This window comes from Pseudorasbora parva, chromosome 2 (genome assembly GCF_024679245.1).
Source record: "Pseudorasbora parva isolate DD20220531a chromosome 2, ASM2467924v1, whole genome shotgun sequence".
Lineage (NCBI taxonomy): Eukaryota > Metazoa > Chordata > Actinopteri > Cypriniformes > Gobionidae > Pseudorasbora > Pseudorasbora parva.
This window is the reverse complement of record NC_090173.1, coordinates 29,360,496-29,385,659: the sequence shown is the minus strand read 5'-3', so window position 1 is coordinate 29,385,659 and position 25,164 is coordinate 29,360,496. Positions and strand designations below refer to the sequence as shown.

The 25,164-nt window shown below is 37.7% G+C and overlaps 1 protein-coding gene across 4 annotated transcripts in view; it reads left to right on the top strand.

Moving 5' to 3' along the window:
- The window catches only part of rbfox1 (RNA binding fox-1 homolog 1), a 321,986-nt gene that overhangs the window by 138,626 nt on the left and 158,196 nt on the right, over positions 1-25,164 (top strand). For 2 of the 4 annotated variants that reach the window (XM_067414877.1, XM_067414899.1), the window contains exon 2: positions 11,243-11,284. The exons of 1 other annotated variant lie outside the window; for it this stretch is intronic. In XM_067414877.1, coding sequence (XP_067270978.1) covers positions 11,243-11,284 — 42 coding nt within the window. Of the gene's footprint in view, positions 1-11,242; positions 11,285-14,996; positions 15,344-25,164 lie in introns of those variants that run through there. One more of the 4 variants, XM_067414902.1, reaches the window with a different exon arrangement.

Genomic DNA, 25,164 nt, shown 5'->3' with positions numbered 1-25,164 from the left:
CACATTTCACACACATTATGTAAACACTCATTTTTATTATGGATACAATTAAAGCTACTCTATGTAACTTTTCCATCTTTCATTCAAAACGAAGGCATATTTGATGACGCCAGGTATGAGCGAAGAATCTTGGGACATGTGGTTTTCACCTCACAGCCACTGGAAAATAATCGGGATTCAACTCGGACAGAAATCAAGTTCATAGATGCGGTTATTAACGCTACTGTAGTATGAAGCAGAGCTGCACCGAGTGTTGTGGAGCTGAGCAAGGCCGCTGGAGCAACGGTTGCGCAAACACACACCTCACGAGTAGCGGGACATTTATTATGATGGCACACAGTTGCACCATTTCCGCTTTTCTGATCATGAGTATGAGGTAACGCAGCTGTTTATCATATTAGATGCATTTAAGTGTGTTTAAAATGATGTTATGACGTTACTTTTTGCGTTCGCTCAGCTGCTGCTGTGACACTTGCAGCACGCTGCTAAGAGAACAGCATTTCTGCCAAATAAAACCGGAAACTGAAGCTAACGCAGATATGACACAATTGACAACTCCCTCAGACGTCCCCACTTCTTGGTTAAAACAGCAGTTTTGCAATTATGAAAGCTTAAAGGGTGCGATTTTAATTTAATAAATAAATGCCCAGTGTGTTAGCGAAGAGCGGCTCTGAGATCAGGAGTAAACGCTGCTCCGTCTGAAAGACTGCTAGTTTGAGTCGCGTTTGAAAAAGCAACAGGAGTCAAACATCTTCACAAACTAGTAAAGCGTTCATAAACCTGTTCAACGTAAGACAACGTTTAATAACATGCTTTACCTCACTTCACATCGTCAGTCGAGTGTTTGTGAGCTGATGTGGCTTCTCATCAGAGTGAGGCAGACGATGCGTTATTTTATAGTATTCTACGTCAACCAGCACTGCATTATAATATACTTTATTATTATGAAAATACCCTTAACGGCTTGAAGAACTCAAATACAACATATTTTGTTGCACTCGTGTTTATTGTCGTCATGTTTAATCAAAGCGTCTCTATCTTCTGTTTACAGCGTTAGCTTCACATAAGGGGTTTCCTGAAAATTAACGTCATCATATCACTTCTCTGAGGCAAATGTGGCTTTTCCATTCGAGGGTGCCCTCTGGCTTTCAGTATGAATTAAACGTTTGGGTAATAAATTATAGATAAGAAAATAATACATAAGAAATTAAAAAAACTTAACAAACTTAAAATCCATGTACAGGAGTTTTTTCCCTCACAGTGGATGCGCAAGAGGTTAATATTTCATATTAAAGACATTGAAATTGATATTGCAGATAAACAACATATTTAATTTGATTTAAAGGGGGGGTGAAACACTCAGTTTCAGTCAATCTCATGTCAATCTTGAGTACCTATAGAGTAGTATTGCATCCTTCATATCTCCGAAAAGTCTTTAGTTTTATCATATTTATAAAAGAAATATGGGCTGTACCGAGTCTTTCCGGAAAAAACCGAGCGCCTGGAGGCGTATCGTGTGGGCGGCGCTAAAGAATGACAAGCGCGCAAAGCGATGACGTCCTCAAGCGTGGAGAAACCCATCTATCTCAGCTAATACAGATAATGATCCACAATCAAATCTGAGGCAGAAATAAATTGAACAGGAGAAACGGCAACATCAGGATGTCCGTCTCTGTGGTATGTACTGTATTTAGGGGCCTTTGTGTGCAGTTTATGAGGACATGATTCGGTTTATGGACTATTGTATGTGACTAGACCTTAGAGGTAGCAAGCAAAACGGTTTTGCACGTCAGAGTCAGAATAGTGTAACGTTATACAGAACAACAATGGAGTAACCGTTAGCGCATTTGAATGACGAAGCACGCGATCGTATCGTTTACTGATGTTTACTCATGCGACGAGCCAATAGCAGAGACATTTGAAGTTGATTTACTCACCGGCATCTTACAAAGCAGGACCGCTCTGTCAAAAACACACTTCTTTGGTATGATTTGGTGAAGTCCTGTGACAGCAGTGACCGTGGAAATCCACTTTGCGACGCGACTGAAGCGATGCCTTGAAGCTTCCCGTCATTTCTGCGTTCAAATCGGTTCAAATGCAGCGCTGCCTTCCCGGAATGCTGTGCTGAAGCGTTGAAGTCGCTCGACGTCACCCATAGGAATAAAGTGGAGCGCGGCGCGACATAAGTGTTCACGGACGACTGGATCTGCACCTGAGAGACTGTTTACAGCGTGCATTTCCTCTCTCTCCCTCTAGCCACGCGCGCGCGCACCCTTCCGGGAGAAGAGCCCGTACAGCCCATACAAGGACCTTCCGCTCTATTTAATGCCAAGTAGACCCATACTCGAAAAAAACTCGCCGAAACTTGTGAGAAACCGGAAGGAGTATTTTTAACACAGAAATACTCCATCAAACGTCCAACATTAGTTTTTGAAACTTTGTCTATGTTTAGGATGGGAATCCAAGTCTTTAAAGGTGTAAAAAGCTCAGTATGCATGAAACAGCATTTCACCCCCCCTTTAATTTTTGCAGTAATAATAATCATAATTATTATTATTAGTCATATTAAACACATTAAGTTTATATAAGGCCTATATAAACACAATGTTATATACACACACTTAATTTGTGTAAAAAAAATAAATAATAATAATCACATTTTAAATCGCAATCGCATTTTTAACCAGAATAATCGCAATTATATACTTTCCCCAAATCGTGCAGCCCCAGTATATTGTAAGAACTCAACTGAACAAAATATATAACACTGGCCTAGGGGTTTAACTGTAAAAATACTACATAGTGCACCTTTAATTGATTGCCCAGTACTATTTTTTAATGTGTTTTACTACTGAAGATGTGTACATTTAGTGATTTAGTACTGAAGATTTTTATCATAAGATTTTTAATCAATTGATGCCATAATTATGATATAAAACAGTAATTATATATAAAAAAAATTACTTTTACAGACACGGCTTAAACTATCCCCCATACTAAAATGCTTTATTTTTTTTTATAATTGTTTTTACTTAAAGCAACTACACTGACATTAGGGCTGTAACAACAAGTCAATATAATCAGTTATAATCGATAATGAAAATCATTGAAAACGATTCTCATTATCGATTAGTTGCATTAAAAGTGCGAATGCGCTTCAAACAGACAGGGCGCAGTCGAGAGGGAGACAATAAATATTCTGGAATAATATTAATATTAATGTAGCTGTAATATCTGCTGTTGTATGCTAAATTTAGTTTTAAAAGTAGGTGTGATTCAAGTATTTTATGAGAGTAAATAACAGTAAATATTTGGCCATCTTTGCTTATAATAATTGTTAGTTGCAGCCCTCAGTGTTAGTTGCAGTTCAGTGCCATAGTTTTGTCTCCAGATTTTTTCTTAGGCACGTTTATAAAAGCTACTTAAATGTCCTAGTAAACTGTATGTGAAACCGAACCTCAAGGTTTTAAATATTGGCCACTGATCAGTTATCAGCAATAAATTCACAATTGTTATCGGCCAGAATTTTGTGTTAACCTAAAAACAAACATTATATATAAATATAAATAATGTCAATGTTTTGTAATGTCTCTTCATTTATAGACTCAAATATTAACATTCTAAAAAGTTGTGCCTGGCATTAAATAATAAGCATATCAAAAAAAGGAATTGAATTGAAATGAATTACTTCACTCTAAAAATGGCTGGATTAAAAACAACCCAATTGGCAACCCAGCGCTGGGTAAATATTGGACAAAACACATGCTGGGTTAAATTAACCCAGTGGCAGCAGGCTGGGCTGTTGAGAAAACCCAAAATGTAGTCAATTTTTTTTTTTACCATTAATGGATTTGCTATTCTGGGTTATTCTTGCTGGGTTGATCTTAAAAAATCTCCTGTGCATTAGCCTACTGTAAAACTAGACAACAATGAAAGAACAAATGAAGAATGCATGTTTAGACTGTTAAAACAATAATTTTTATTGCTTGACAAATGGTACAATACACAAATGTGTTCAAATTGGCAACAATGACAACTACAACCTAATATATTCTGTCAATTTATTCACGTTGAAATCGAACTTTTATTTTGACGGGTTGCCGTGACTTTTGAGTGTCTATGCTCATGATATGACACGCGCCCCCGTCATTCACAGAGATGCAAAATATGGAAGAGTAACGTTAATATTTAAATAGTAGGCCTATTTAATATACACAGACAAGTATTCGGCTACAGTCTGGAGCTTGCATGACGTGACTGAACGCAGCTGCGGGACCGAATATAGTGTACTTGTGAGTCGATACAGATACTTTTGTCACATTTTTAACATTTCAGTATGTACTTGAGACATCCCTACATACAACCATGTTTAATTTTCGTAAGGGGATCATGGTTCTGTGTAATCACAAACTGTATTAATCTAACGTTATCTTCTCACATGCCCACCTAAACTAACACGATCAGTACATTGCATCGGATTCTGAGGTAACTTTTGTCGTTTTAACGTCATGCAAGCTTAAGAATTGTTGCCGCGAAGAAGAAGAAAACTATAATTATGCTAATTAAAATGATTATTAATGAAAATATTTGAACTTATCTTAAAACATCTGCAACCAGTGGCTTTGCCTTTTGCATCATACTTTCAAAATTACAGTAGGAGCGAATTTAAACGGGAAGCACGTGAAACAACCAAGCCCTGATCAATTTGCTGCCCTAGGCAAGATTTTACTTGGTGCCCCTTTTATCAAGGTTTTTATATGTTGGTTGTGTTTTTATAATTTTTAAAAATAAACACACACACACACACACACACGTCTGGTTCACTATCTTTGTGGGGACTCTCCATAGACGTAATGGTTTTTATACTTTACAAACCGTCGACACTGCCCCTACCCCTAAACCTACCCATCACAGGAAACATTCTGCATTTTTACTTTCTCAAAAAAACGTATCCTGTATGATTTATAAGTATTTTGAAAAGTGGGGACCAGCTCACTTTTCAATGAGCCGGTTGAAAAGTGACTACTATCAGCTATTAGGCTACTATCTTTATGGGGACATTTGGTCCCCACAATGTAATATAAACAACGACACACACACACACACACACACACACACACACACACACACACACACACACACACACACACACACACACACACACACACACACACACACACACATATATATATATAAATGTGTGTATGTATATCCTCCACTAAACTATGCATGCTCCTGTTTTCACCATGAATTAAACTTTGCAGAAATGTTTATATTTAGTGTGCATTTTATTTTATTTTTTAGCTATTTTAGATAAACCAGTATTTAAATATCATTACTAATTTCAGAAAATAAATTTTACAAACGCCATACATCCCCTTACAATTGCACAACTGAGTAAAAACATTAGGCTATTAATTTTTTTTTATATGTTTATAACCAATTGACATGATTTTTTACAGATTCTGATCACCCAGAACAGTTGCTTACATAAAGTTTAAGATAAAATAACTAATAGCAAACATTCATATTTAGATAAAGCATTTAGATAAACTGTTCATTTATTTCATCACTTTACCTCTGTCTTTATCCCCTTATTCCTTTATATTCCTGTATCAGAGGGCTTTGGTCTTTTTGACACATTGGCCATCCGTCAAAAATAATTAGGCAATTTTCCAACTTTCAATGGCGCGAGCAAACAAGCACATTCCTGTCTGTTAGATGCGCGAGAGGCGACGCAACAACAAATTCCCAACGTTAAACTGAAGCGCGTTCAATATCAGACACACTAAAGCACTCGCTGGGCAAAAGGAGATTGATGCGGCGGTCTGGGACGAGTCTGGGCATTTGTTTAAGGTTTTTTTTTTGGTAATATTTTGAATTAATATTAATTAAAAGTAGCAGTAATAAAACCGGAAAAATCACTCATTTTGGCGCCCCTATGGACGAGTGGCGCCCCTAGCATTTGCCTATTCCGCCTATGCCACGGGCCGGCCCTGCAACGACTGGAAATTTGAAACTACCCAATGGTGTTTAAAATGTGATCAACTAAACCAACAAAAATTACCCAACAGTCTTAACCGAGCATTTTGGGTTAAAAAATAACCCAGCATTATTTAGAGTGTTGAAATGTTTTAACCAATTAACAGCCTTAACGATATAATGACATAATACAAAAAAACACAAAACATGAATGTCAGCACTTGTCAGTCCTTGTTAAAAACTAACAGAAGAAAAAAAAATGAAATGGTTTGAATTTCAGATTTCAGCACAGGACTATATATAAAAATCTATGCCAGCAGTTTGAATCCAAAAGCATGCTGTGTGCCCCAGAGCAATTGAGAAGCTTCTCTTAACGACCTGCTAGAGGCCAGTGGCTGAAAGGAAAGTGCTACCAAAACAAGTGAGCCATCATTAAGGTCACCGGCGCTAAATAATACAATTCATACCCTACAAGAAAACCAATTGGTGCCCTGATTCTTTCTCCTTCTTTTTAACAGGGAAAAGATATTCATTTGCATAAAACTTTCATAGCCATTTTCTTGAACTGTGCAATAAAAAAATGCTGATGTTGTTCCTGGATTTTTTACGATTAATTGAAACTTTGCACATGAAATAAACTTCACCATAAAAGCGTAATGTTTTACGGTCAAGAGTGGTTTGCCAAAAACCAGTGAGCATCCGTCAGCGGAAGTCTTACTACTAATTTGATACGCAGATATTTTGAGGTGACAAGGTTAATGCATCCGTTTTTCTCATATCATATCAAATCAAAGCAATTTCCCTGGCCTTTATTCACTCTATCTGTGGGTCATAATCCTCTTTAGGGTCTTTCTGCAGCTATGTCCAGTTACTAAATGATGAAAATCTTATTCGGCTTCACTCAGTGGCCTGGCTAATGGGAAATGAGCGCACTTTGAAAAACAGCTAAGTGTTTTAGGCTGAGAGGAAAGTGGAACTGTTAATATCATTACATTTGAAGAGAGCGTTTGTAACAGATTCTGTTCCTTAAATGAAGATTGGCCAGTGCATTATGGATGTATTGACGGCAGGCATGAGGGGAAGATTAGTGGTATATCCAGGAACCCTCTCAGCGTAACCAGACTCTAATCTCTTAATTGTGTAGTTCTCTTTCAAACACTCAACAAGCATTAACAAAATTAGAAATGTTTTTCTACCCCCCTCTCCTTTTTGAGGGTTGAGTATGATTGATTAGTGTTTAAGAAACTCTGTGCATCAAGGCATGTAGAAATGCTCAGTTGAATGGAACGTGTTAAAAAAAAAAAGCGGTGGTTCTCAACCGGTGGATTACAACACAAAAATGTGCCGCAGATCTCTTCTAATTGCGTTAGTTTGTATTGTGCAAAATGCATAATCATGCATAATTCTTTCATATAGCTAAGGAATGAGAAAACACTTCCAATATCTTTGGTAATTGACACATCCAATCTAACTCTGTGATATTTTGGTGCAAACACATCTGTCTCATCTGTGAAGCAAGCAGATGCCAGCATAGACAGTTTACTTGACATCCCCTCATCCTCAAAATCCATGAACAAAGTAAATTAAAAGAAAATGCATTACATTGATATTATTGGTGCTGTTCAGTTCATGGCAATGCTACTACATTTCAATACATTCACACGTACACACATTTTAAATGTTAGTTACACAACAAATTAACTCTTTAAAAATGTATTTTCTACTTGTTTTAACCCCTGTAATTCTGTACTTTTCTAACTTATATGATGCATTTTAAATGCAGAATAATGAATTATTTAAACCTTCACAATCAATTGCCTTAAACCAAAATAATATTAAAAAAAAAACTAACATATATGTGTTAAAAAGCACTTGAAATCATGTACAGTTGCTGGTCATATTAAAAGAATATCATCAAAAAGATATATTTCACTAATTCCGTTCAAAAAGTGAAACTTGTATATTATATTATATTCATTTATTTTAAAAAAATGTATTTAATTACTTAAGACCAATATAAAAAAAGGATTTTTAGAAATCTTGGCGAACTGAAAAGTATGAACATGAAAAGTATAAGCATGCACAGCACTCAATACTTAGTTAGGGCTCCTTTTGCCTGAATTACTATAGAAATGCAGCATGGCATGCAGTCGATTAATCTGTGGCACTGCTCAGGTGTTATGAGAGCCCAGGTTTTTCTGAAAGTGGCCTTCAGCTTTTCTGCATTGTTGGGTCTGGCATATCGCATCTTCCTCTTCACAATAGGTTAAAGGGGGGGTGAAACACTCAGTTTCAGTCAGTGTCATGTCAATCTTGAGTACCTATAGAGTAGCATTGCATCCTGCATATCTCCGAAAAGTCTTTATTTTTTTAATAATTATATAAGAAAGATGCGCTGTTCTGAGTCTTTCCGAAAAAAGCCGAGCGGGTGGGGGCGTGTCGTGTGAGCGGAGCTAAATAATGACGTGTGCTCGCTGCTGCTATGTTGAGTCGAGTGCGTCGTAAAGCTGTGTCATCCCTAACAGCGGGGAAAAAACTTTATTCAAAATAAAAATATGGCTTTTAATCAGATACAGCCATACATCTATGATCCGGAATCAGACCCAGAGGCTGCAGTTGAACAGGAGCAGCAGCAAAAACGACTAGAGCAGGACGTCTCTATGTGGTACAAGTTATACACTAACTATATAATATGCTTAGCGGCTTGTGTTATTTACATATTTATACTTGAATTATATCGTCGTATTTTTGTCTTTGAAGGTGTACATGTGGGAAGTGCAGTTGTGCACGTGTGTTTGTGTGTTTACGCGTGGTTTGTGTAGACAGTAAGCGGACTAAAAAAAACACAGACATTTGAAGCAGTCTCACTCACCCTTCTAACGTTGGGACTGCTCCATCCTTCAGCATTAGGCGATTGGGAAAAGCCGGCGTCGAGCTGGGCCTTGTTTATGAAACAGTCGGCACCGAAATGCAGCGAACAGAACATTCGCGCAACTCAGTTGCTGATCCGGAAAAGCAAATTACATCCACTGTTGCCTTAACGCGGGGTTTTTGGGGAATCTGTGCAGGTCTGTCTTGGTCTGGCAACCAAAAACGCACTTTTTTGGTGACATTGTTATGTGCACATCACCTGTCCAGCATCCTACAAGCCAGCGCTTTGATGGGCGTAGCCTGTTACTTTCGCTCTCTCCCTCTCTCTCTCTCACGCTCTTCCAGTAGAATTGTCCGTAAGGCCCATACAAGGAAATTCCGCCCCCATTAACGTCAAAGGGGACGCATGATCTCAAAAAACTTGCCGAAACTTATGACTAACCGGAAGTAGTATTTTTGACAAAGAAATACTCCCATCAAACGTCCACCTTAACTTTTGAAACTTTGTCCATGTTTAGTATGGGATTCCAAGTCTTTAACAGTGTAAAAAGATCAGTATGCATGAAACAGCATTTCACCCCCCCTTTAAGGTCAGGCGAGATTGCTGGCCAATTAAGAACAGGGATACCATGGTCCTTAAACCAGGTTCTGGTTGCTTTGGCATGCCAAGTCCTGTTGGAAAATGGAATTTGCATCTCCATAAAGTTGGTCAGCAGCAGGAAGCATGAAGTGCTTTAAAACTTCCTGGTATGTGGCTGTGTTGACCTTGGACCTCAGAAAACACAGTGGACCAACACCAACAGATGATATGGCACCCCAAACCATCACTGACTGCCGAAACTTTACACTGGACCTCAAGCAACGTGGATTGTGTACCTCTCCTCTCTTCCTCCAGACTCTGGGTCCCTGATTTCCAAAGGAAATGCAAAATTTACTTTCATCAGAGAACATAACTTTGGACCACTCAGCAGCAGTCCTGTTTGTCTTAAGCCCAGGTGAGACGTTTCTGATGCTGTCTGCTCTTCAAGAGTGGCTTGACACAAGGAATGCGACAGCTGAAACTCATGTCTTGCATACGTCTGTGCGTAGTGGTTCTTGAAGCGCTGACTCCAGCTGCAGTCCACTCTGTGAATCTCCCCCACATTGTTGAATGGGTTTTGTTTCACAATCCTCTCCAGGGTGTGGTTATCCCTTTTGCTTGTACACTTTTTTCTACCATATATTTTCCTTCCCTTCGCCTCGATTAATGTGTTTGGACAGAGCTCTGTGAACAGCCAGCCTCTTCTTTTGCAATGACCTTTTGTCTTGCCCTCCTTGTGCAACGTGTCATTGTTCATCTTTTGGACAACCGTTAAGTCAGCGGTCTTCCCCATGATTGTGTAGCCTACAGAACTAGACTGATAGACCATTTAAAGACCTTTGCAGGTGTTTTGAGTTAATTAGCTGATTAGAGTGTGGCACCAGGTGTCATATTCAATATTGAACCTTTGCACAATATATGAGGTATTGAATTTGGGATTTTCCTTAGTTGTCAATTATAATCATTAAAATTAAAATAAGTAAACATTTGAAATATGCCTGTGTGTAATGAATGAATGTAATATACAAGTTTCACGTTTTGAATGGAATTGGTGAAATAAATAAACTTTCTGATGAGATTCTAATTATATGACCAGTACCTGTATAAACACACACACACACACACACACACACACACACACACACACACACACACACACACACACAAACACATTCTTGAAAATGTGTTTTTTTACAGGATTCTTCATAGGCGTAATGGTTTGTATACTGTGCAAATTGTATATTCTATCCTCCTACACTAAACCTACGCATCACACAAAGCTTTCTGCATTTTTTAAAATAAAAAAACATGTTATTTAAGCCATTTGGTTTACTAAGGTTTTTAATGCCAATGTTATTTATACATATTTGTGTCCTCATAAACTACATGTCATGTACCTCTACACACACATTCTCACAGGTAATTTGATTTCAAGGGATTTCAACACAGACACGTTTGTTTACTTTTGTTCAGTTCTGGTACCAGTTGGGTCACATCTTGATTGTCTTGAGTGTCCTGAAGCCAAACCAGTTGAGAACCATTTGCTTTATACCACTCCCGTCATTTGGGGGGGGAAAGATAATACAATATTGTTATGTGTACCATTTCTAGCATGGAAACTATGTCTTGCCTGTCTTATTCCCTGCTCTCACCACCTTTTGCATGGTTCCATGTTGCAAACCTCAGTTTTGACAGATCTCATTTTCTCTCCCCTCAGCCCACTCTAGATGATTGACTTGTAATTACTGAAGGGAGGTGCTGTATTTGGTGTGTAATGTGTAACTCTAATTTGTATGTCTCTGTTGACAGATTCCAGGACAACCAATGAGCTGTGATACGGACCAACTCAGGGTAAGTGATGCCTCTGTCGCTTTGTGCGGTTGTGTGTGTGTCTGTGTTTTTGTATGCTCCTTCTTGCTGCTGTTGTGCTTCTGGATGTTGTTGGTATTGACCTTTAATTAATCAGCCCACGAAGATCATAAAACTGTGATTCATTCATGTAAAGACAAATCATTTTGTCACAATGACTTTAGAATGAATTTTTGTGTATCCTTCATGTTCATTTCTGCATCTCAGTCCAAGAAGATGATGATATTAAATCAATAGGGGAAAAAAACCTTTCAGTTTGTCTCATACAGAAACCTGTTATTCCCTCATACTCTGCTGTGTCCATATTAAAAATACAACAAAGCTTACCTTGCCTTCTTATTAAACTTTAATGGCGGCTCTCAAACCCTCCTGCTCACTCACTGGCCTGAAAAGCCATGGTAGCAAAGGTGTCAGCTTCACTCCTGATGAAGACCCTCCCAAAGATCTTCATCTTCTTCAAACACAGCATATCTGTGTGGAGGAATAACCATATGTCCTGATGGCTGTGCCTTGAGCTCACAGAGCACACAGTGTGTGTTATGTGCAGCCCTGCAGAATCATGGGAGAGATGTGTACACCGTGCAGGAGCGGAGGTGCTGCAATCCGCTCTCAGTGCTGTAATTTATCATGGTTTGTTGAAGGGTTTTAAGTCTGATAGGGCTGATATGATTAATGCCCAGGCCTTCCTGTTCATACACACCCATCACTCTAATTTTTTTTCTGGCAAATGTTTTCTTGATTATTATTATTATTGTTATTATTTATTTTTTAATGATACTTTTTTATTAGAGCAGTGAATTTGGACTAATATATATATATATATATGACTTTATATATGACTCTTTTCAGACTATATATATATATATATATATATATATATATATATATATATATATATATATATATATATATATATATGTATATATATAAAACTTGTATATATACAGGAAATTTGTATATATATATATACAAAAAGCACGTCTTTGCCATCTCATTTCCTCTTGTTAGTGACTCATAAATCTGAAGACAGTTGTTTCAGAAGTATTTTTTGGAAGCTTGCCTTTTCATTTAGATTATATGAGCAGGATCAAGGGTGATGTAGTTAGTACTTTTTAAACAGAAAATGGACAACCCAATGCTACCTTTTTTCTCCCTTTTAGGTTATGTTTTTGTCATAATCCAAACAAATGAGATGCACTACTGCTTTAAGACCGTTTAGCTACTTTTTTAGCTTTTTAATTGGGTTAAAGGGCACAATCGGACGAGGAGACGGCAGCTGAATTGGTCTGCTCCATGTAAATGGACATGTCAGTAAGCGGCACTCAGTTTTCATGACCATTAGACCTTTTTTGCCCCGAAGTAAAATGGTTTAACGAAAATGTATGCTGAAGAATGTTCGTTTTGCTTGGATGCACAAACAGGGGGCTTTACATTGTACCTGCCATTTATCTTTGTTTAATATGTCAACAATCAGTTATTGTTTTCAGAATGTTGTTCTGAGTATTGACCGGATTTCTCTGTACTAATCGTTTCACTCGGAAGAAAACCGTTCCATCTTGTTGCAAAAGTGAGCACAGCACTGGTATATTTTCTCTTTTCAGACTTTAAATTCTGATGAAAATGCGCTCGAAGCCAGTGATTCCTGCTAGGCAGTACTCAATCATATATAATGTATTGATTAAAATATGTAACTCATTTAACAAAATTTGCTATTTATTTTGAAATACTGCAAGTCAACTTTTATCCTGTCTCCTCAATCTTATTTTCATCACTCTAGTCTTTTGTAATATCCCTTTAACTAACAAAATCCAGTTCCTTAATGGAATCATACTCCCGGAAGTGACATCATTTTTAATGGGAAAACAACAGCACAAACAATCAATAGTAATGGATTAGAAGTTTTTTGTGGTATTTTGCTGTGCTTCACTATATATATATATATATATATATATATATATATATATATATATATATATATATATATATATATATATATATATATATATATATATATATATAATTTCTATTAGAAATATTATGATTTACACAGGTCATATGTACTGCATTAAAGCTCAAGACTCTGCATAACATGACCCTATTCAAATTGTTATCATTTTAATTTAATTTAATTCATGAGCATTGGTGTTTTATATTGCCGACACAGATGGTTTGTGCTGTGCCTTAGAAACCTTTAGTACATGAGGCCTTATTGCTTTAATGTTGTGTGCGTGTGTGTGTTTGCTGAATGTATGCCTGAGTCTGAGCCTTTAGCTTAATCATTTGTCTGCATGCATGCATTGATGCACATGCATCTCTCTCTCTCTGTCTCTCTCTCTGTCTCTCTCTCTGTCTCTCTCTCTCTCTCTCTCTCTCTCTCTCTCTCTCTCTCTCTCTCTCTCTCTCTCTCTCTCTCTCTCTTTGTGGCAGTTGTACTTTCTTTTTTATTGTTTTCCTTTTAAAGGGAGTCAAATTGCTTCCTGAGGAGAATTTAATATTTAAATTTCCCTCAGAATTTAATTTCCCTCATAAATACACTGGCAAATCTCATTGCGTTTGTGACTCACACATAAAACAAAAAAATGGACCTTGCTCAAATTTCCATTTTGTCCCCTCTTGGTTTGAAATCCATTTACAAAAAGGTTTTGTTGTTGTTTTCTGTTACTCATGAGTTTCCCTAATACCTGCGTTTGATTAAAAATCTCATCCCTCTTCTGAACAGTAGTAATGAGTTTTAGCCTCATCTGTGCTTTTCTGAATGGTTACGGCTGCGCTTTAGCTGGCTGCGTGTCTGGTCTCTCAGTAGCAGTAACGTGGTAGAGTCAGCAGATGGCTGTAGAAAAGTGCTGTAAGAAGGCAGCCAGTGCGTCAGAGCCAAAGCAACCCGAGCGGGAAGGCCTTGGCCCCAGTACTCGCTGCTTTTATCTCCAGCACATTCACTCCGGACGAGGAGGAGAAGAGGAGAAGAGGAGGAGGGGAGGGGGAGAAAGCCGTCCAGGCTGCAGAGTCAGGTGCAAGCTTCACATTTAGAAGAGGGAGGTGCTTTCTACCTCTTTCATCCCATTGTGCCGTTTTTGACCGTAGTTTACCTGTATTTTTTTTTCTTTCGCATCTGCCTTTTTTATTTACCCGAGTCTCACATAGTTGAGAGTGCATTATTTTTTGGAGGAAGTTGCAAGATTTTTTATTTCTTTTTTTTTTGTTTTCGGTCAGTTGTCTTCTTACCTTCCCTCAGGACAGAAGATGAGTCTTTTGATTTCCCACTGATCTCTTCCCCTGTGCATCAGCTTCCGGACGACAGCGTCTGAGGATCTGAGCAGCATTTTGTTAGACGGAAAAGTCATTTTTGTCTATGGGGAAAAAAATGTGCTTCGGATCGTCCTATCAGCTTTGCGTTAACGTACACGTACCTATCTTGAGGAGCCTGTACTAGAGAATCATACACCATCACCCTCTCTCTCTCTCTCTCTCTCTCTCTCTCTCTCTCTCTCTCTCTCTCTCTCTCTCTCTCTCTCTCTCTCTCTCTCTCTCTCTCGCGCTCTCGCTCGCTCTCTCTCTCTCTCTCTCTCTCTCTCTCTCTCTCTCTCTCTCTCTCTCTCTCTCTCTCTCTCTCTCTCTCTCTGGCACTTTGAGTGCACAGTTGTACTGGACTTCCTTGGTGCACGGATCTTCTCATTAAATAGATACGTCAGGAATTGCCGCCTAAGCAGGGGTTGTCAGTGAAAGGGTGAAGAGAACCAAGTGGGGAAAGGCAAGAAAGAGTGAAAAAAAGAAGAAAAGAAGAGCATGAACAAGACTGCTAGAAGCATCTCAAACCTTGTGAAGTAGCTTCTTCTTCCTCCAAGTGTCAGTTTTAATAAGCTCTATTATAGTGATATAATAAATTATACAAAAGAACTGTGAGCCTGAGAGAGTGGAAACAAGAAGGATTCGTCCGGGTTTCCGTAGCTGAGTTCGAGAAGTTAAAAGAAGATAAGTAAGGAAGCGTTTCCTCACTGCCGGAGAGCCCCTGACTCCTCGCTCAAGATGATGATGTATTTGTGGGTAGGTAACAACCACGCCGCGTCCGTTGGCGTTTGCAGGCGTCTGTGTGCATGTGTGCTGTACAGAAAAAATGCTGCGTGTGTCATTATTGATGTTTATGTCTTTTCTCATCTGTAGAGTCTGATAGTCTGATCCTTTTTGTTGCAGCAGGGTTGAAATGCATTTGATCCCCTCCATATGCGATATGCTCTGTTGTGTTGTGTTTGTATTCCGGGTTAGCAATCAGTCATTTTAAAGTTGCATCTCTCTCATCTCGTCCTTGCCGAGACTACTCTTTCTTTGGAGTAGAGAGTGTCAGAGAAGCGGTGCGTGACACGTTGATTCATAACTGCAGGGTTAAAGCACAGGAAGTCATTTTAGAGAGCTGTAAGCGTGTGTGTCTTGGCCTGCTCATTATCTGTCTCTTCACCTGCCATTACCACTCAAAATCAGTCCTAGCTGAGGAAACTTCGCTGCACTTAATTGCCCATGGAATAAATTTAAAGCACCCTGATGACTTCTTCGCTGTGATGGTTTATCAGGAAATTAATCTCATTTTAACAGATCTTAATCTGATGGGCCGTTCAAGTGAAAATAGAAATAAGGAACGAGTTGATCCTTTACATAATGTGTCAGCTGGAGTATTTTTTCATGAAGTCATGTTTGTATGTTGTACACAGAATTTTTTTTGGATTCATAAAATAATGAAAGCAAGATTAAGATAATAATAATAATAATACATTTTCTTAAATTGTTTAAGAAAATTGTTTAGCAAGCCGAATGAGTGCTTTTATTTAAGTATTCTTCTAATATTAATAATTAAAGTGGAAACATGCTCTTAAACTCTGTCAGTAGTCAGAAGAGCTCAGAATCAAAAGACTTGATAAACACTCAAGACGATCTCCAGTTACTTAGTCATGCAGCTACGGCAAACTGAAATTCTATATTAAGGAAATGAATATTGAATGTTTAATTGGAACATGGTTGGTCTGGAAGGAATATGCTTCGTAGGAAAGATTGAAGGATGAAATTTCCCTGGAGATGCAGAAATTACTGTGCTGTATAAAAGTATACAGTTCTTGCTAAATATTTAATTTGCATCATTTACGTCGGCTTGTGACAAGAAATTCACTTCTTTGCTGGTTCATTTGAACAGTACTGATGCTGCTGAAGTGTCCATCTTGTTTTTAACGTTTTGTAAAATATCACTGAATTAATGAATACACACATTGTTACTTTGTTTAGCTCTAAACTAGTTTACATAATAAAGACGGCCTACTATTGTAGGGTCATGTTAAGTTGAATGTGACGTTTTTCTTTTTAAGAGGCCTCCGGTAGCCATTTGACAATCCAACTAGGCTTTATAAACCAGCTCCTTCAATATTACTTTTGTCATACATCGTATGGCTGTAAACTAGAATTAACTGTGTGTGTTACTTTTTTTAGCCACAGGGTTTCCATCTCAACACAATTTAAAAGATCATTGTGTCACATCCTGATTTCCAGATCTGCCAAAGCCTTCATTGCAAAATAGACCTAATGCCTTCTTCTATACCATTGTGTCTTCAAACAAACTAATGAAATGCAAATAATAATAAAACAGTTTAAATCTGTATACTTTTATGCGCTGCTGTCAATTGCAGCCCATTAGGATGAGGAATGAATCACTGAGGTAGAGAAAAGACTGAAGCAAACAGCAGTGTCAGAGCTGCGGTGCTGTCCAGGCTGATGTTATTGCCTTTCTTACTATTTACTCCCCCCACCCCCCACCACCCTGCTGCTGGAAAACTGCTGTGGAGGCACTTCTAGCCCCTTGTCAGAGTTGTCTTTCAATAGATGCTATGAAAGCAGTTTATTCAATTGATTGATAAAGGCTGCCCTCCATGCTAACCAATAGAGGAGCCACAGGGCCATGGGATATATAGGAGGCACATATTGCGACTTAACTTCTTGACACCAATATATAGGTAAACTCATCAGTTACAAAAGCAAGAATTTAGTGCTTGAAGTGCCACTATTTAAATTGTAATTTACTGTATTTAGACAAGCATAATAAAAGAGTTTGAAAGGTTCAAATGAAGCTCTTTAAATAATGGCATTTTATATTCATATCATGCCATTTTATTTATGTGGAACATTTAAGCACTTTTCCACACTGTCCAAAGTCATTAAGACACAGAACTGCTATGACCAGAATCACTGATCAAATGAATCGTTGGAGTTTGTTCTTATAGTCCATACCACAGTTGTTATTGGGGGCCAGGCACTGAAGGTTCAAAGCAGGCACCTATTGTATCCATTGGCTTTCTTCTTCTTCTTCTTCTTCTTCTTCTTCTTCTTCTTCTTCTTCTTCTTCTTCTTCTTCTTCTTCTTCTTCTCCTTCTCCTTCTCCTTCTCCTTCTCCTTCTCCTTCTCCTTCTCCTCCTTTTCCTCCCCATGGCAGGAAAGTTTTTACGGGAAAGTTATGAAATTTGGCACATAGGTAGAGGACAGTCTGAACTCACCATAGCAAATTTGTCTCAATCCCTTTAGCGCCATCAAGTTGCGATCACATTTTGTTAATAACTTTTGAACCGTAAGGGCTTGAAACTAAATTATTTTGGCTCAAGACAACACCGTCATAAAAAAAATCCTACTGGGCCGTTGCGCTGATTATCACGAAAATTGAGCCAGATCATCTTCAGGCTATGATGACAAAAAGTTAAGGAATTCAAGTCCATTCATTCTCGAATAAAGCCTTGTCTAAGAAATTAGACAGAGAGCACTCCAAAATGAATGTGATGCTATATCTCCGCAAACCTTTAGCAAACTCTGACTAAACTTGGTTTGCGTTATGACAACCATGATTTGAGGGTCCACTTTTGGTGTAGTGCCACCAAGTGGTCAGGTTATATGAAAATGTCTCTTTTCTTTAATATAAGAGTGCCAATTGTTGGCCCCAAATCACAAAACTCTTTGATTTATTGTAGCATGCCAAGTCGAACAACACCCAATTTGCCCATATCGGCCATTTTGGGTGTCTGCCATTTTGAATTTTATCATAAAATGCTATATTTTATGAACATTTCACAAATATTGTTAAGAAGCTTGTTGTGTGTCTTGAAGGTACTCAATTGAAGCTGCTTAGTGCCATCTTATGGTCAAAAGTTAAAAATTTTCAAAAATAAATTATACATTTTTATTAAATTAGCCTATTGCAATGAAAGTATTTAATAGATTCCTTGGGTCATGTCGAGAAAATAGATATCAATTTGGAAATATTCGGTCAATTATTTCTTTAAAGAATACCTTTTCTCACTCCTCCTAGAAAATTGAATTGTATCATCTTCAGACCATGTCAGCAAAATGTATGGATTTCTTGTCAATAGACAAAACCGTTTTTGTATACCACATCAACAAAGTTGATGGCATGATGCCAAAACGGCTCTGAGGCTGTATCTCTGCAACGCTTTGGCATTAGCTGTTGCTTTCCATCATTTTTTTTTGTTTTTATGCCATTTTGAATGTTGGAAGAATATGTATAAACATCATTTTGTTTGAGTTTTTCCACACATTTTTTTTCTTTGTTCAGGGTATCTATGTGGAAAACGGTGTGTATGTACATATACAAAGTTTAATCATGGAGTGCGTCGTAAGATGAGAATTAAAAACATTCAATGTATTCACAGTGGATATAATTGACATTAATGCAAGACAATTCAGCACACACCATATGGTATTTATACACCTTCTAATTCCCTCTTTCTCCCTGACAGTAATGATGGGACCTGGGTGAGAACGCTCCACTGTCAGTTGCTATCAAATATGTTCTTATTTAATTAGCTGTCTTGCAGTAGAGCGCAGCTTATATATCATAATTCTTATCTAATATACTCAATCCTGTCTTATTTTATTTCATTGACTCTGCTGAAGTGCTTAACATGTCTCTGGTTTCAGAGGGCCTGGGCAAGTTGCTCTGAAACCAAGAGCGATTGAATAGCATTAATGCTAATGCCACAGCCGTTGAGGCATTGCTGCAAAGATTTAAAAATTGCCCTTCTGATAGAATTTTACAATGTATGACAAATCAATGCATAGCATTTTCATAATGAATGGCTTTGGCATTTGGAATGCCAGTCCCCGAGCTGGCTTGGTTGCTGACCTGTGACAAGAAGTGGTGTTATATTTCATTAATATATTTCATTATATTCCACTGAGTTATACTCCCTATCCCCTGTGGTGTGAGAGAGGGGCAGGCGCTCCCTGGCTGGTTCTGCCATTTTCCCAGCATCCACTAGTGTCTGTCCATCCGTCCATCCATTGCTTTTCTTCATCCTGTTTGTTACCTCAATTCAGTTTCAAAATGCCCCATTCTATTACCAAACTGTGTCTTATAAATTTGCAGTGCTCATACTTGAATTTTGAGAGCGAGTTTGGTTAACTCGTGCAACTGTTTGTACAGAAGCCTGTGCAAGCTGTTGTATGAACAGTTCAATTCGAGAGTCACGCCTGTTGGTAAACATGGTTGTCAATCCCAAACTCAATCTCTTTCCAAACTCATCCTGCGCTCAAGGATATTGCCTCTGAGGTTTACTCACCATTGTTTGGTATTAGATTACAAGCGCATGAGGACAGATTCAAATGACCTGCCATGTCATTACCTGTTCATTCACGAAAACTGAAAGCACTGTTGTGTTGGTCATTATCTGCTGTCACGAAATGACAGTTTGTGGCTTTTTTCATTGGTCTGTTATGATGATTGATGGAGACAGGTGGCTGTTCTTTACAGATGGCAACATATCAAAGTGGCATCATTGTAATGACAGAGCAGCCTATGACAGATATCAAACCAGTGCTCGGATGCTTTTATGTTACACTGCTCAAAATCCAGAAGTTTTTTTATTCCCTATTGGTCATTGAAACCTTTCATCTGATTCCACCGTGCCTATTTTTTATTTTATTTTTTTCAGGTTTGATGTGCCCATGACAGTTTTAATCTGATTTAGAAAATGCAATATATGTATATATAAAACCCTCACTGGGATGAAACCGTAAAAGAAAGAAAGTAAAAGAGGAATTTTAAAGATGACTTAGTCCAGATCAATGACATTTAGAGAGATTGTCTGCTTTGTTATAGATATACTGAAATCATTACCCTTCTAATGAAAATGTTCTGCCAGAGAAAACAAAAACGTAGAAGCACTACAAGCTCTTTCATAAGCAGCCTTTATTACATAAGTATATTCATCACCATAAAAGCATCAGGCCCATACACATATGGTCTAGAGTTTTGCAGTAGTGAAGATTTTTATTGGGGGCTATAAAATACAATACACCAGCAGCACATACCACAGAGAGGAAGAAAATCACTTTAGCTCCTTACACTTTTTCGCGCTCTCGGATAAAACGGTCAGGCCAGGAAAACACCTTTGTGATAACAATTGCAGCCAGGCAGCCTAATGCACTTTGAAGCCCTAGTAAAGGCCCGGATGAAACGGGAGATTATTGCCATTTTGAGAGAGATCAATGAAGCTTTGCTAATAATTCACTGTAGGAGAACCTCTGGGGATGTGGTATTTATCTACAAATATCAGCTCTGGCCAGACCAATTGCAGTGTTCTCGCCTCTGGTGCCCACACTAGTTCAGTTGACCTAGTTGATATTGAATGTTTCCTCCTGACTAGGAGGGAAAACATGGAAAAGAGAGAGCAAAAGGAAGAAGGAAAAAACAACAACATGATTTTGTTAATTATGTGTTTAAACAAACAGGGACATGGTGCACAAAGGGTAAGTTTAGCCAAAAATGAGAATTCTGATATAATTTATTTGCCCTCATGTTGTTCCCTGGCTGTTCTTTCGTGTATAATGAAAGTGAATGAGGGCTGGGGTTGTCAAACTCCAAGATAAGTAAATAAAAGTTCAAGCCTTTTACGCTGATTTTTTCTAGATCTTCAAAAGTCCAATGGTAGCTTTGTGTGGGGAACAGACAAAAATGTAAGTTGTTATTTGCTGAAAATTTGAAAATTGAAATCATTCAATCACAGGCGATCCACACTACAATCCAAAAGGGAGCGTGCACGGTAATGCAAAAGTGCCGCCCTGTTTGTTTTCTTTTTTTTTACAAAAGCACAATGTATTGTTTTTATTGTGAATGTAAAATAAAATCAAAATAGACCCTAGACTTGTTTTTACGAAGTATTTTAAGTTGTTTCCGCTTTTATAATGAGATGAGACATCATCCAGAGTCCAAAAACGAATCGCTATAAGTTTTTAAACTAAGTTTTACTTTTCATTATTCTATTTATTTTGTACGTTTATAACATGAGATGCTTTTGTTGCTGATTGTGACTGAGAAATATATTTTTTAAAGACCTATGGATGACCAAGAATGCATACTGTTTGCTGCTCATTGCTTAATAAAAGGGGGTTGTAATGAACCAACTACCTCAGGGGGACTACATGCTGCTAGGTGGAACAAACTCATTTGCAATACTGTCTGTTTAAAGTAAATGGAAAAGAAGCCTAGCATTGGGGATTTGTTGCTTTTTCCTGTTGTACTGAACTCGTATCGAACGTGACACCAAAACCAAGGTCCATATACGAACTGTGACTTGTGTACCGTTACACCCCTACTTCATAATAATCTGGTCACAGCGGTAAACTTCTCACCATTAGACGGTGTCAATAATGAGTTACATGAGAACTAATTTCATTATACATACATGGGTGTGTTTTTGGTTTTGTTTTGTTTTGTGACGCATTTTTTGACGCATATACTGAAGAGCGGCCAGATTAGTCTAAAAAATCTCTTTTGTGTTCCACATAAGTAAGTTGGTAAAACCTTACAGTTATTGCATTATTTAATAATGAGCAATACATGCGTCACAGGATTTCTTCATTTTTGTTAACGTTTGTTGCTAGTGACTAGTGAATATGGACACTTGTATTAGTGTTTAAATTTGAATGAACTAAAAATAATAAAAGCTTTATAAGTATTTTCCCTTGTTAGTTCATGTAAACAAATGTAGTTAACTAATGATAACAAATGGAACCATATTGTAAAATGTTACCAAGTAAGGATGGAATTTTCTTGCAACTAATTTAATAGATTGATTTTAATTTGATAAATACATTTTAACCTCAGAAAATGTTATATATTTTATACATGGCTCAATGCTAATGTATCTCATGGGTTTGTGTCGTAATGGGGTGCTTCTGTAACGACAGGGAGCAACACGGTTAGTAAAGAGACAATTAAGGCAACAACTTGGAAAAATGAGTGTGTGTCTTTCATGATCTTTTCCCCCGTCTTGCAGCGTACACTTTGTAGTCGTTAATTTAATTGCTGATATTCCCTGAATCCCTGAAGAATATAAAGGATTAATCATCCAGTTCATTTCGACGAGAGATATGGCCTTAAGTGAATTGCAGTTTTACCAATTTAACCCTGTCTGCCCCTGAATGTGACAAGATTAACATTTTCAATTAGCAATACGTAATTGCGGTGCACGCTCAGCGGCCTGCCTACATCCTCAAAGGTGGAAGGGCCATTTCAAAGGGCCACACGTTTGGATCCAAAGCACCCGTCTCTTTAAACGCACCCTCGACGCTCTGTCATCAGCGATGGATGGGAGTTATGAGTTGCGTCGGTGCATTTTGCAGGCACGAATTCCTGCATCTTTGCAGGAGAACAAATATGCAGGTTTGAGGATTTTACACAAAAAGAAAAAAAGAAAAAAAGAAAAACAAACCGGGCATAAGCATCAGTGCGAGTGTTGTAAAAACGATGGTTTCTCCTTTCTTTCTCAGGGGCGTTAGTGTTGATAAGGCAGAGCAGGATCAGCAGTCTCTCCCCTGTCTGGTTTTTAATGTCTGTGAAGAAACAGATATTGATTTAATCAGACCAGACTGTTGCGGCAGAAAGGTATATGCTGCAGGAAAAATGCCTTGTGCGTTGAGGTAATAAATACTGCAGATGGACTCGTGTGAGCCGTTAAGCAGAACCTTTTGTGGGCCCCATTGACTGAAGGCCCCTGTGAATGAAGAGGCAGGAGAAGACGGAGAGTTTGTATTTTAGAGATAGGTGACTGATTTCACACTCTGAGATTTCTGCTGTGTCCTGCTAGGATCTTGCCAGATAGCGGGCCAGTCGCATATCAGCCTTTCCCTTCAAGGTGCTTACTATCGCATCGACTTGATAATAGAAATGCAGCTTTTTCAAGCTGACACTGTATTCATGGTTCCCTGTCATTGGGGCATTACATACCCGTGCAGACAGATGCCTTCTGGTTATGTTTGAGATTCTGTTCAAATTAGCATTCGTTTGCAGGGACCAATAAGTGTGTTTGCATTCAAAATTTGATTCAGTTCAGTTAGTCAATGTTTTGACATTGAAAAGCCAGTGCTCTAAACGGCCTGGAGAGAGGCTTCTGTTAGCAGCCCCATTCATTTCAGTGGCATCTGTTTGAGTAGCACAGGTTCCTACAAAGTACGGCATTTGGAGGAAGACATTAAAGTTCTCTGTTCAGGGATCAGGTGTGACAGGACTTGTACACGGCAGGAAATGATGTCTTCACAATATCAAATATTAACCAATATTAACTTGAGCACTGCATTTTTAGACACCGTATCATGTGCGAGACGCTGCAAAAGACACAATTTACAATGGTCAAACCAAATATATATTTGTGTATATTGTGAAATACACCATTAAAATTTGCACATGGCTGCATATTATGGTTTCAAACAAGAAAACATTCCATCGAAGTATAAACTTAAGAATAAAGAAACTGCACCTACTACTAAATAGCTGTTGTTATCATCATCATTATTGTTATTATAATCGAAGTAAGTAGTTTTGCATCCATAAATGCAATATTAAAAGGATAGTTCATCCAAAATGTTTAATTCTGTCATCATTTACTCACCTGCACGTTATTCTAAACCCATGAGTTTATTTGTTCTGCTGAACACAAAAGATGATATTTTGAAGAATGTTTGTAACAAAGCAGATAGAGTAACCATTTATTGCCATTGTAGGGGGGGAAATACTATGGTAGTCACTAGTCAGTGGTTGCTCTATCTTCTTTGTTACAAACATTCTTTAAAATATCATCTTTTGTGTTCAGCAGAGCAAAGAATCTCATACAGGTTTGGAACAACTTGAGGGTGAGTAAATCATGACAGAATTAAACATTTTGGGTGAACTATCCCTTTAATATTATTTGACAATCACTTATAATATTTATTTTTTCTTTCATATGCACCAGCTCAGATGAATTTTATGACTGCATGAGTATTAGAGGAGGTTTACAGTGCAAAGGCTCCTCTTAACAATAAACTGACCGATCAGAATCAATATATATATACACACACACATTGTTTGCTTGAGTCCAAAATGTTTATGATGTATTGTTAGAGGTAACCATTTAAGCCAATCAGCTTTCAGCATCACTATATTACGTAATCAAGTCTGCAGGTTAATATAAAAACATTTAAAATGTAATACAATTTTGAAATCAGAAAAAGTGAGACTGAATGACAGGGCCATTTATGAATGGATGGGATTTTTCCTTCACATAGGTGAGTAGAGGTTGGCACTCCATTCATGTATAAACTGTTCTGATGGTCAAAGTCTGTCAGTTTATATACATAAACTGATTATATATATATATATATATATATATATATATATATATATATATATATATATATATATATATATATATATATATATATATATATATATATATATATATAATATATAGCCTATATTGTGATGTGTTGATGATTGGCACAATTTTATATTGCATCATTAACTATTGTAAAATATCAGGGAAATATCATTTGTAAGAAAATATATA